Source organism: Staurois parvus, unplaced genomic scaffold (assembly GCF_062004578.1).
Source record: "Staurois parvus isolate SC_StPar_1 unplaced genomic scaffold, SC_StPar_1.0 ptg000052l, whole genome shotgun sequence".
NCBI lineage: Eukaryota > Metazoa > Chordata > Amphibia > Anura > Ranidae > Staurois > Staurois parvus.
The window spans coordinates 154,783-168,530 of NW_028317848.1; the positions used below are offsets into that span (position 1 = coordinate 154,783).

Below are 13,748 nucleotides of genomic sequence, written 5' to 3' on the forward strand. Positions count from 1 at the left end.
AGAAATAGAAAAACAGCGGTATATCTACAATGTATTTTTTTAATTCAAATTCAAGAGGAAAGATTCAGAGCATGAACCTAATCAGCATAACTGTAGACTCTGCGATTCCTTTATAAGTAAATCCAGGCTTTACCAATGCACTACTGGTTCAGAATTAGGTAGGACTGGTTGTTAGGATGTACTTTTCAAGATGCACCAATTTACCCACATTACAAATTGAAATGTTTTGCTGTGTGACATAGCATGTTATTATACTGTAGTAATGTGATTTTACTTTAATTTTATTTCCAGTCATCTTAACAAGATGAAAACAATTTACCTGGTGGCCACTGGAGACCATTATCTTCAGGCTGAAGTCCTGATGAAATTGGACCTTCTCGATACTAATCAGTGGAGTGAAAGCCATCTACACTCTGTCCGGGCTGAAATTGTCAAGCGACTCCTTATGTACTGGTAAGAATCTCTGTTCATTTAAATAACAGAAATGTTTTCTGCATTACAATGTTATTTTGAAAGCAAATCTAAACCCAAAAAGCAAAAATATAATATATTGCAGCTTACCCTTACTTATGCTTATACTGTGGTGGCAGTTTCTTTCTTTCTTTTTTTTCAGTTTATTTTCACCTGGTGATCTGGCCAGTAAATCTGATATTTTTCAACTTCCTTTCATAAACCAAGCTGTCCAGCAAAAGTGGCAGTTAGAGTGTTGATACAAACCATTTAAGGCAGAAGTAAACACTCCTATCCTTTTCAGCCAAGGAAGCTGCCATCTTAGCCTTTGTTTGATCTGTAGTTGCCATACTGCTGCACATGGGATCAATTATGAGAACAACCAGTTGACAGCTTGACAGTTTTAGCTAATTTAAGGACACTAGTAAACATAAGGGCACAATTACACTATGTGTGGCGACCTGCATATTTCCACAATATACTGCATGGCATCTCATGTCATCATACAACAGCACAACACACCGCGCTGCTGTGCAGAAACATAAATGAAGTGTCACTATGTGACACTTCAAATAAAGTTACAAAAAAAGAAAATAAAGAGCAAGCAGTGGGGTGAATCTGAAACGTGCATAGCACTGCTCCCTACTGGAGCTGGCATTACCACTAGCCTGCATTGTAAAAAGCTGCATGTGTGAACCTAACCTAAGAGTTATCATTTATCGCATGACCTGAATGTAACTTTTTGCACCAATTTACTGCCTGTCAGCCTTCGGTGGATAACAGAGGGACATGGCTAGATTCACTAGGCTGGTAAATACTGTATAATATTTCAGCTCACCCCTGCAGACCAGGTAAGGAGGGGTTAATACTAGCGTTAACCCCAGGGAAGTATCGTTTTAGTTGGAGTTCAGCTTTAAAGGTGTTCTAAAAATAAAAAAGAAGCTATACTTACTTGCTCTGTGCAACGATATTGAAGAGAGATGGTCCCTTACCTCTTCTTTACCAGTCCCCCTCCAACTTTCTCCCCTTCTACCTCTCCATGTGCTAATGGCTCCCACTGCTCTCAGTGAAGTCCATGAGATCAGAAAAAGGGGAGAGAAGAACTGCTGCCAGGCAAAGCGCTGGATTCATAGAGGACTCAGGTAAGTGTTTAGAGATGGGGGTGTGGAGATTATGGGGCATTTTTTATCTTAACCACTTGCCCTTCAGAAGATTTACCCACCTTCCTGACCAGGCTATTTTTTGGGATATGGAGCTGTGTTACTTTAACTGATAATTGTGTGGTCATGCAATGCTGCACCCAAATAAATGTATGTCCTTTTTTTCCCACAAATAGAGATTTGTTTTGGTGGTATTTGATCACCTCTGCGGTTTTTATTTTTTGCGCAGATCACCAGGTGAAAAAGGAAAAAAGCTTAAAAAAAGAAAACGAATGCAACCACCACATTTAAGGATTAGTAAATTGCAATATATGGCATTTTTGTTTTTAGCTCTAGATACACTTTAATCCTTGAAGAAGCTTGATTTGTTCTGAAAATGTAGAGAATCTGACATATATTTACACTGTATGTGTGTATATATCTATCTATCTATATATAATATATATCGGGTAAAATAAATATTAAAGTATTCAACATGTCACCATTTTTCTAGGTTAATATACAGTATATTTAAAGGTGCTATTGACATGAAATTTTAACGTGTCGGTAACGACCCATGCAATCCATACATACAAAAAAAACCCAAAACAAATACGTTCAGAAATTAAGTTATGTGTAATAAAATGGAATGACATAGGGAAAAGTATTGAACACCTGAAGAAAGGGAGGTGCAAAAAGACATGGAAAGCCAACACACCAGCTGAAATGTATCAGTAATTAGAAAGCAATCCTGCCCCTTGTAAGTGCAAATTAATATCAGCTAGTTCAGTCTCAACTGATGGCCTTTAAAACAGTGTCTCATTACTAAGGTGTCACACAATAAACATGATGGGTAAAAGCAAACAGCTCTCACAAGACCATCGCAACCTTATTATTGCAACACATACTGATGGCATTGGTTACAGAGGGATTTCTAAATGTCTGAATGTTTCAGTGAGCACTGTTGGTGCCATAATCCGTAAGTGGAAAGAACATAACCAACAAACCATTTTGTACGAAGTATTAAATAAATTTCAGTTAATTCAATACCTTTCCCTGTTTCCATTTTATAACACATACCGTATATACTCGAGTATAAGCCGACCCGAATATAAGCCGAGGTACCTAATTTTACAACAAAAAACTGGGAAAAACTATTGACTCGAGTATAAGCCGAGGGGGGAGGAATAGTGCCCCATCGTTGATGTCAGTGGGGGGAGGAATAGTGCCCCATCATTGGTGTCAGTGGGGGGAGGAATAGTGCCCCATCGTTGGTGTCAGTGGGGGGAGGAATAGTGCCCCATCGTTGGTGTCAGTGGGGGGAGGAATAGTGCCCCATCGTTGGTGTCAGTGGGGGGAGGAATAGTGCCCCATCGTTGGTGACCCCTGCTCCAGCCTGGGCTCGCTCGCTCCCTCCCTCTCCCATGGTACATACTTACCGGTCAGATGTCTTCCTTCTCCGGCCGCTCTCCTCCTCTTCACTCGCTCGATCTTTGTGGTGCCGCTCGGCTCCTCCTCTCCAAGCTTCACCTCCTCGCCGGTGATTGGGCGCCTGTGTGCCTCTCCTGAGCTACAGTTCCGGCGGCCAATCACCGGCGAGGATTGATCCCGGGGGTGTGTCCAGATGACAGGCACGGCATGTCATCTGCAGACGTTGACTCGAGTTTAAGCCGGGGGGGCCGTTTTTCAGCCCAAAAAATGTGCTGAAAAACTCGGCTTATACTCGAGTATATACGGTAACTTAATTTCTGGCGTTATTTGTATGAATGTATTACATGGGTTGTTACCAACATGTGGTGAAAATTTCATGTCAATAGCACCTTTAGAAATGTATTTACCGAGAAAAAAGGTGACATGTTCAATACTTATTTTACCTGTTATATATATACACACAGTCACCGGCCACTCTATTAGGTACACCTGTTCAATTGCTTGGTAACACAAATTGGTAATCAGCCAATCAAATGGCAGCAACTCAATGCATTTAGGCATCTAGACGTGGTGAACATGACTTGCTGAAGTTCAAACTGAGCATCAGAATGGGGAAGAAAGGGGATTTAAGTGACTTTTGAACATGGCATGGTGTTGGTGCCAGACAGGCTGGTCTGAGTATTTCAAAAACTGCTGTTCTACTGGGACTTTCACACACAACTATTTCAAGGGTTTACAGAGAATGGTTCTAAAAAGAGAATATATCCAGTGAGTGGCAGTTGTGTGGAGGAAAATGCCTTGTTGATGACAGACTGGTTTGAGATGATAGAAAGGCAACAGTAACTCAAATAATCACTCGTTACAACCAAGGTATGCAGACTACCATCTCTGAATGCACAACACGTGCACCATCCTGCCTAGCATCAACGGTTCATGGATGTGCAGCCGACAAATATGCAGCAAACTGCGTGATGCTACCATGTCAATATGGACCAAAATCTCTGAGAAATGTTTCCAACACCTTGTTGAATCTTAGCCACAAAGAATTAAGGAAGTTCTGAAGGCAAAAGGGGGTCCAAACTGGTAATAGCAAGGTATACCTAATAAAGTGGCTGAGTGGTGGTGGGATGGCTGAAGGGTCTGCACAGTTACCATAGCACAGAAGTTGCAGTAGAACCCCCAGGAACCACTGGTGACCAGTGAACTATCCAGTGATACTGCAGGATGAGATGTTCTTGCTGCAGATTTTCTAGTGGCGGTCAAATTTCCAACCGCTGGTCGTCAACCTAAACTTTTCCCCTTGGTTTACAAGGACAGCCATCAAATCACCAACCATTGGGTAAGTAAAGTTGGACATTTTCTGCTACCTATATCTGTTCCAAGGCTCTTTCTTGTTATGGGGGAATGACAGCCTAGGAGTTGCAATGCCTATATATCTCTTGAGTCCAAAAAGACTCATTCACTTCAAGAAAAGTAAGAGTTGCTGACAGTTAGGAAGTGGGGATAGCCAGTAGGAATAGAGGGGGCAGATAAGACCAGGCAAGCTCCAACACTAACCCCAAAATGTCAGAGCCTTGGCTGCTTGTTAATCTTTTAATCTGGGAAAAATATTGGTAAAATATTGGTAAAACAACTGCATTTATTTCATTTAAGGGGGCCGAGGTTTTGTTTGGCTGATACTCCGTCTGCTAAAACAGTTGGTGCAGATCTTAAATTTTGGTATGACCGTCAACTGAGACCCAAAAGAGATGCAGACCCCTTTGCACAGACAATAACATTGTTACCTCTCAGACCCAAGTCATGTGCACCAAGGATATCAGTGGCAAGTTTTCCGGTGAGTAGTCATATGTTTACATTCTAATCAGCCCAGCATTAGTTAAAAGAAAATTGGATGCTTCTAACATGAAGAATCTCAAGGACTAGTACTAAAAATAGGAAATATTCCTGTGTCACAATCAATCCAGCACTGAATTGTTTTCTTGGCTGCTGAGTCAATTACCTCCCACCAATCAAATTTTATTCACAAGTTAATAATTTTAATTTTCATCCACATTTCTTAAACTGAGGATGTGCCACCTCTTGGAATTTGCAAGTACATTGGAGGTATGTGTTCTTCTGTTTTAGGAGGCCGTTTCAAAAATGTTTGTGCCCTTAAAGCAAAATTAAGCCTCAGCCAATTTTTTTTTAACCAGCGCTCCAGGATTTGTTAATCAGAATGTGCTAGTATGCACAGCACATTAGCATGTTATGGCAGACATACCTGCCAAGTAATCCCCTACAGTTCCCCTGCACTCTCAGCACTCCCATCGGGCATGTGGGCAGCCATTGACTCCGGGTCTTCTTTCTGGGTTCCATATTTTTGGCTGCTTGGTTGACCAGGCCGTGATGATGTCACTCCTTTGAATGCACAGAGTGATCACATTGTCTCACCACAAAGTAGAACCGTAAATGTACACTGAGCTACATAAACACTGACAGACAGGGAAAGGAGTTTACGACAGTAGAGACCAAAAGGGTCTCTTCTGTCATAAAATTACTACCTTGCAGTGCTTTTTTTTAGGTTCAATTCTACTTTGAAGCCACCTAAAGTGTATTTACATTTTGTCAACCAAATTGGGATAACACCTACATTATATTAATTACATGTCTCCATTCACATAGCATAAGAAAAAATATTTAAAAAAAACAGCAGCTTACCTTTTTTAGATCATTCATTTTGGTGGACCCCCTGGAAATAAAAATCCTAGGTAGTTTTCTTTGTTTATGAGGGGGCTGGGCAGATGTGTTGCCATAATCAACCCTGTCTGTACTGTGCAGGCAAATCTTCCTTGTCAATTATAACTAGATTTGAACACTGTGGGGTTGATTTACTAGCTGGGGAGTGCAAAATCTGGTGCAGCTCTGCACAGAAACCAATCAGTTTCCAGGTTTTTTGTCAATGCTTAATTCAACGAGCTGAAGTTAGAAGCTGATTGGCTACTAAGCAGAGATGTACCAGATTTTGCACTCTCCAATATTAGTAAATTAACCCCTGTCTATCCTAACAAGGGTTTGAAGGTGTAGAGGCTGAACTTCTTCTGTTGGTGAGAACAGACTTGGGACAGACTCATTTTAACATTGTTAAAAAAAAAAAAATCAGTCAACCACCACACGTTCTCCTGAGAAACATCTAAAAGGTAAGAAATATTAAAACAAATAATTAGGCGTGCTGTGTTAGTGGGAACACTCAAAAACTTATAGTGGGCATTTTGCCCCTACATTGGCTCCCTTTTTGATGTCCTTATTCAATGATGTTTTGCAGGGAGGTAGGTTTCCTGAGGAGATGCTGTTGGCTAACATGTCTCTATTACCTAAACCACTAAAAGACCATCGTCTACCTCAAAACTATAGACCAATCTCGGTAATGAACAATGAATTGAAAATATTCAGCCGCATTCTAGCAAATAGGTTGGCCCCTATTATCTCCTCTATGGTCTCTCCGGACCAATCGGGATTTATCACAGATATACTTATTACAGACAACATTCGTCTCACATTAAATGTATTTCAGGATGCCAATTTACATTCTAAAGAGGTTTTGCTGCTGAGCCTGGACATTAACAAGGCCTTTGATAGTGTCTACTGGCCCTATTTGTTTTCATTACTGCAGAAGATGGGCTTTAGTGCAGAATTTCTGTCTGGTGTACATGCCTTATACAACTCCCCCAAAACAAGAATAAGACTTCCAGGCTGTAATTCAGATTTTTTTTACACTAGGCAGGGGCACCCGTCACGGTTGTCCTCTTTCGCCATTATTTGCGCTAGTTTTGGAATCCTTGGCAATTGCAATAAGATCACATTCAGACATTTCTGGTTACCCATTATTGGTTTCACATTTCAAAATATGTATTTATGCTGATGATGTTATGCTTTTCCTTACTAAACCGTTAGTATCATTGCCTAATTTATGCACAGTGTTGAATGACTTTGTATCAGTATCAGGTGCCTATCAATGTTCCTGATTCCCTGAGTGCATCTATCCGCAATTCTTTTCCATTTCGTTGGGCCACAGATCGCATTTCATACCTAGGTATTAACCTCACTCCCAGATACTCAAAATTATTTGCTGCTAATTACCCACCATGTGTGTCACGCCTGTCTACTCTGCTGAAGATCTGGCATGGATACCCTATCTCACTCTTGGGCAGAGTCACGGCAGTTAAAATGAATGTCTTGCCTAAATTACTTTATCTATTTAGGGCACTCCCAATCCCTGTGTCAAAAACATTCCTAGATCGCTTTCAACGGATGATTAACAATTATATTTGGCATAACAAACATCCTCGTTTTACTTCATCAGTCCTATACCGATCGCAACGGGTGGAAGGTCTCGGTCTCCCCAATTTCTGGCTTTACTACCTGTAGGCCCGTTTCGTACAATTATCACAATGGGCGACTATTAATTCCCAGATCCCGTGGATCAGATTTGAATCTCAGTCTATACGTCCGTTCTATTTACCAGGCATATTGTGGTCCAAAATCCACCCCGCTCGTTATGGATCCATAATTCCATTATGGCCCAATCATTGATGCTTTGGTCTCGATATAAACTTAGATTAAATCTGGTCTCCTCTGTCTCTCCAGGTTCATCATTTTTTGGTGACCCGAATTTTATTACGGCTTTTTCATCTCCACAGGCGTTCCGTTGTGGTACGATAGATCCTTTATTAGGTTATCTGACTTTCAAAGAGGAAGATCTTATATCACCTTTGAGATGCTACGCATACTTTCTGATATCCCGCTTCGTGAATATTATCATTATCTACAGATCAGACATTTTTTTAGTTCACATTTTGGTCTTATACCTTCATCTCTGATTTTGTTTTTTGAACGTATTAGTCGTGACTCTCCTAGGGGTAGGGGTCTTATTTCAGATTTGTATCACCAATTTTTGGTTAGTTCTTTTTCCACACCCCCTCTTTATAGGCAAAAATGGGAAACTGATAGTGGTATAACCTTTTCGGATGAGGATTTGGATTGCATGGTGGATAACATACGTAAGAGCTCCAGATCCCTTTCTGTCTGTGAGACAGCCCTCAAGGTATTAACCAGATGGTATTATACCCCATCCAGACTACATGTCCTGTATCCAGGCACGTCCCACTTATGTTTCCGGGGCTGTGGCCTTGCCGGTACTCTGGTGCATACATTTTGGGCCTGTCCAGGCCTCTCCTTGGTGTGGCGCAGGATCTCTGAGGTGGCTTCTGCATTGGCGGGTGCTTCGGTGCATCTGACTACGCAGTCCTGCCTATTGGGAGCCCATATTTCGGGAGTTCAGACTGAGGTTATGAGGCTAATCCATGCCATTTGTATATCCACCCTATGGGCTATTGCCCTACACTGGAAATCTCTCACAGTACCATTGGCCTCTGTTCTGCAAAGAGTTGATGCTGTGATGCTCATGGAAAGAATTCATTACACTTTACTGGACAAGATGCACTTATTTGATAGAAAATGGGAAATTTGGAGAACTCATAGACATTTACTACATGACTAAGGAACACCCATCTTTGGATTGATTGAGTTACTCTGCTGGTAGCTGTATAATTCTGCCTACATCTCTATTTTTATTGCTCATGTACTTAAATTATTTTCTCTCTTTTCCTCTTCTCTTCTCTTTTTCTTTACTCTACATTATTGTACTTACTGAAATGTACATTTCAGTTGTGCCTTGTTTCTGTTTTACATACTGTTTGAAGCTGTAATGTCACTTTATGGTCTATTTCTTGAAAAATAAAATCGTTTGTAAACAAAAAAAAAAACTTATAGTGGGGTTCTCTCAAATCCAACTGCAAAAGTGATAATACGCTTTAAAGTGTATGTACTGTCTAATTAAAACCCCTTGTACTTTACAGTTTCTTGTTCGATTTGGGAGATTTTCACTCATTTCCAGGCAGTGAGGGGAAATCTTTCCAGAGTTGGGGGAATTCCCTTCTTAGCTGACATCAGAGCAAGTGTCTCCTGTCAATATATCTTCTTACCTATTGTTCTGGTGACATTTGTTAAATCACTTTCTGTCTCTGACAATGGTCACCAGGACCAATTATGAGTGGGGTTCATTTACAAAGGCAAAAAGGCTGTTCACTTTGCAAGGGAATTTTCCCCTAGCTTAGTGAATGAGGTAAAGTCCTGCTAATTTATCATCCACTCATGTGCAAGAAAAAAACAGTTTTCTCCCTTGCTTGCAATTGGGTTTTATTTGCAAAGTGAATTTTCACCATATTCACTAAACTAAGGAAAAATGATCTTGCAAAGTGAACAGCCATTAGCCTATCCGTCCTAGAGAATCTACCCAGTGGGGACAGCAAAAAAAAAGCTTGCCAGAACTCTAACCCTTGCTTGCTCCATGCAGGCAAATGTATTTACATAATTTAAAATTTAAGGGCCATTCAGACTGTATTTGGTCCTCTGGTGTGCGTTAAAGCACCCGTATTAGTGCACACTATGATGCATTGCGTTAAGGTAGACTATTCACTTAAATTGGCTGCCAATACAGCAGAAAAAGGACCTGCACTATATTATCCATTGCAGCACATTACTACACATGGCAGTGCATCACAGTGTATTGTGGTTCATTGGGGCTCTATATACAATCAGAATCGCACAGCGGTACATTTGTTGAAGTGAGCTGCGATAATGCATGCTTTACTGTGCTTTATCACAATTCATAGGTCTGAATGTTTTCTAAGCACTTATATAGTAAATAAATTTCAGAGGAACTATACTGTTTAATATGTTTTGATATGCAAATAACATAGATTAGCCAAATTTCAACTATCAATTCATGGTAATGTTTTAAAGCCTTGTTTCTCTGTATAGTTTCTAAATGTATATGTACATGGGGCAGCCATATTTGCTATTTACATTTGTAGGATCTGCTTAGCACTGCAGCACAATGATTTTGCAAATTCACGTATCTTACTGCAGGTCTACCTGGTATGTTCTGATGTAAACCACAGATTTTCTGCATTCTTCGACAATATCATAGGAAGTGCTGACATTTTAAAGGTCTGGGCTTCCATGTTAAGCAAAAGCTGTGTCCAGGGGCGGACTGACCATTTGGAAACTCGGGCACTGCCCGAGGGCCCAGGGTCAGTAGGGGGCCCCATGAGATGCCCCTGGTACCTTTTTCATAGGCTTTTTTGAGTTTGGGCAAGGACACAGGGGCCCCATGATCCCCTATTGCCCGGGGGCCCCATGAGTTGTCAGACCGCCCCTGGCTGTGTCACTCAGCCAGACTTGGCACACATAACCAGATTTAGTCCTGGATACTAAGGTGTCACTGCTGTCCCTGTAACATTCAGTTACACTGAGTTATTCAAAAGCGTAATGAGGGTGCAACATCCCACTACAACCAATCTGATTTTAGCTTCAAGAAAGGTGAAGCCAGCTCAGTTCAGAGATGATTGCTGATGGTTTCCTATGAATTACTATGCTATATGCTTGCACTTGTAGATTTTCTATTTTTTTAAATATGAAAATAAAACATTAAAATGCATGAAGGTGAAGAATGTGTATCTAAACCTTTACATCATGTTTCATGAAATTTGTTTAGGTCCCGGAAAATAGCTTTTTTTCTCCCATAAAAACGAAAAGAGCCTCTTTCACTAGACGATTCGACAGCATAATATCGGCTAAGTTAAAACCCGAAAAAAGACTGGTAAAAAGTTTACCTGGCAGTGCTGTCCGGTCCAGTAAAATCAGGTAATGTATTACTGCACTACATGCAATGATCACATATTATTGACTTAGCTAGAAAAATATGCATATTATGTAATAGCAATACTTCAAGATGTGGATAACATACTATCAGCAGCAGTATATTCCCAAATGAAGACCATTTATTATGCAAAGTTAAAAGATGCCGATATACCGATGCCACCATCAAAGACTCCTTAGTCTCTATTATAACTTAAAGTGGCTGTAAACGCTCATGGTTTTTTACCTTCATGCATTCTAAGATAGAAAAACCTTCTGTGTGCAGAATCCTCCCCAGCCCCTTACCTGAGCCCCAGCATGATCCAGTGATGAGAGCCTCGGCTCTCCGGGGACTCTTCCTCCTCATTAGATGAGACAGCAGTGGGGGCCAACGTCAGTTACAGCCAGTGATCCAATGTGGAGAGAGAGAGGAGGCAGGGTCGAGCAGTGGCTCTGTGTGTGAATGGACAAGCAAAGCAGCGACCCGGGAGTGAGCCTGCTTGGGTGCCCCCATAGCAAACTGCTTGCTCTGGGGGCATTTGACAGGAGGGAGGGGCCAGGAGAGATGGCAGAGGACCCAAGAAGAGATGTATCAGGGCTGCTCTGTGCAAAACCATTACACAGAGCAGGTAAGTATAATATGTTTGTTTGTGTTTTTAATTGCCTATAATATTACTTTAAATATAATGTAGATCCTCATGTACATCCCCCACAGCACATATATCTGCTGCTAAAAATTATTATGTAAATATTAAACATCAGATTATCAAGTCTTGTTTAATGCCAAGGTGGGGTACTTTTACATTTTTTTTCTTTGCTATCGTCTGAAATCTCATTATCAGTTGTACACTGTCTGTCCTAACAAAGGGTTAAAGATCTAGAAGCTAAGCTTCTTCATTGTATGTTAATAAGGGAAAACACAGGGTGTCCCTCTTAGTCAGTGCAGACAGAGTTTCCTCTCATTTTAGTGATATACCTTTTTATTCTAAAACGTTTTTTGAACTGCATTCATACAAAAATGCATGTGAATACAGAGTCTTTACATGAAACAGTCTGCCTGAGGCCTGCTCCAAATGTGCTGTCTGAATAGGAAAACACATAGTGGGTTTTTCAGAAATGTAACTGCAAAAGTAGAAATACACTTAGGAAGCTTTTTGGCCGTTATCTTTTGTGTATTTAGCTACAATGCATATTCCCTGGATAAAATAATATTCATGTGGACAGCAATTAGTGCACAGATGTGAAGTTCTTGCATCTTCATAATTGTAGAGTGTGTTGTAATTTGCTCTTCTTTTTTCTTTTTTTTCTTTTTGGTCTGTAAATATTCTTTGAAAATGTTTTTATATCAATAAATGTGAAAAATACCTGTTTACCCCAGTGCAAATCATTAGTAAGACCTCATCTGGAATATGCAGATCAGTTTTGGGCACCAATTCACAAAAAGAACATTAAGGAACTGGAGAAACTACAGAGAAGGGCAACCAAACTGATAAGAGGCATGGAGGAGCTCAGCTATGAGGAAAGATTAGAGGAACTGAATTTATTCTCTTTTGAGAAGAGGAGATTAAGGGGAGATATGATCAACATGTATAAATACATCAGTGGTTCGTATAGTGAACTCGGTGTAGAGCTATTCACCCTGAGGTCATCACAGAGGACAAGGGGCACTCTTTACGTCTGGAGGAAAAGAAATGTAATCTCCAAATACAGAAAGGTTTCTTCACAGTGAGAGCTGTGAAAATGTGGAATAGACTCCCTCAAGAGTTGGTTCTGGCCAGCTCAGTGGATTGCTTTAAAAAAGGCCTGGATTCTTTCCTAGATACACAGAATATAACTGGATACTAACATTTATAGGTAAAGTTGATCCAGGGAATATCTGATTGCCTCTTGGGCGATCAGGAAGGAATTTTTTCCCCTGCAGGAGCAAATTGGATCGTGCTTTCCTGGGTTTTTTTGCCTTCCTCTGGATCAACTGTGGGTATAGGATTCTAACTTTTTTTTTTCTTGTAATGGTTGAACTGGATGGACTTTTGTCTTTTTTCAGCCAGACTAACTATCTAACTATGTAACTTTAAGGATGTCATGGGACAGAAAGAAAAGCCCAACAGCAGGTCACATTACTAGTGAAAAACAGAAGATGTGGGGTGCTCTTGCCATTTCTGCCAGGGGAATTTATTATTTTCAAAATACCATGTCATTATAAATAGGACAAGAATCAGACCCATGAGCTGCTGTGCACCAACTGTACGTACAAGTCTGGCTAGAGATATTATTGGACCAAAAGTTCATCGCAATGCACCTGAAGAAGATCTTGTTTCTGTAAGTATTTTTAAATTATATCTATACCATACTGGGATAGGGAGCTCAGTCAATGTCAGCCTTTCAGTCTCTACTTTGTCTCACATTACTGTCAATTTAATACATGGAACATTGTTGCAAGAGACAAGAGCACAGAGTTGGCTGAACCAAGAGCTGCTGCTCCCTCTGCTTCTTTGTTGTTCAGTCATGAGATTAGGATTGGGAAGAGGAACGGCATTCCTTAAAGTGAAAGTAAAGGCACTAAACGTAATTCCTCTCTAACAGTCTGGGTCCCTTGCTGGCATCTTCTCCTTGGGTGCCGGTATTTGGGCCTCTCCATTGGCTGGTGGGCGATGACGTAACTCCTGTGTATGTGCACGATTCATTCATCCTGGCACACATGGACCATGCCAGCGATGGAAGCTGACCTGCCCATGCGTAGTTCAGTTTACATGCCACAGAAGACTGTGAGCAGGCAGGTAGGTGTATTTTATGCGCAAAAACTCTTTCCGCGCCATGAGGAAAAGATATTAATAAATAAATAATCAATTAACCCCCCAAAATGTGAAAGTGACACAGCTGCTGTACTGTGTGTGTATATATATATATATATATATATATATATTGTAGCTGTTGTATTTTATTTCAGATAAGACATTGTATGTCCCTACTATGATAATAGCCTGCCCACCC

The 13,748-nt window shown here is 40.6% G+C and overlaps 1 protein-coding gene across 1 annotated transcript in view; it reads left to right on the top strand.

Moving 5' to 3' along the window:
- RGS22 (regulator of G protein signaling 22) overlaps nt 1-13,748 on the top strand; it is a 165,325-nt gene that overhangs the window by 65,241 nt on the left and 86,336 nt on the right. Inside the window, exons 9-12 of the mRNA XM_089666422.1 lie at nt 292-453; nt 4,674-4,854; nt 10,615-10,763; nt 12,965-13,076. Coding sequence (XP_089522548.1) covers nt 292-453; nt 4,674-4,854; nt 10,615-10,763; nt 12,965-13,076 — 604 coding nt within the window. The remainder of the gene's footprint in view (nt 1-291; nt 454-4,673; nt 4,855-10,614; nt 10,764-12,964; nt 13,077-13,748) is intronic.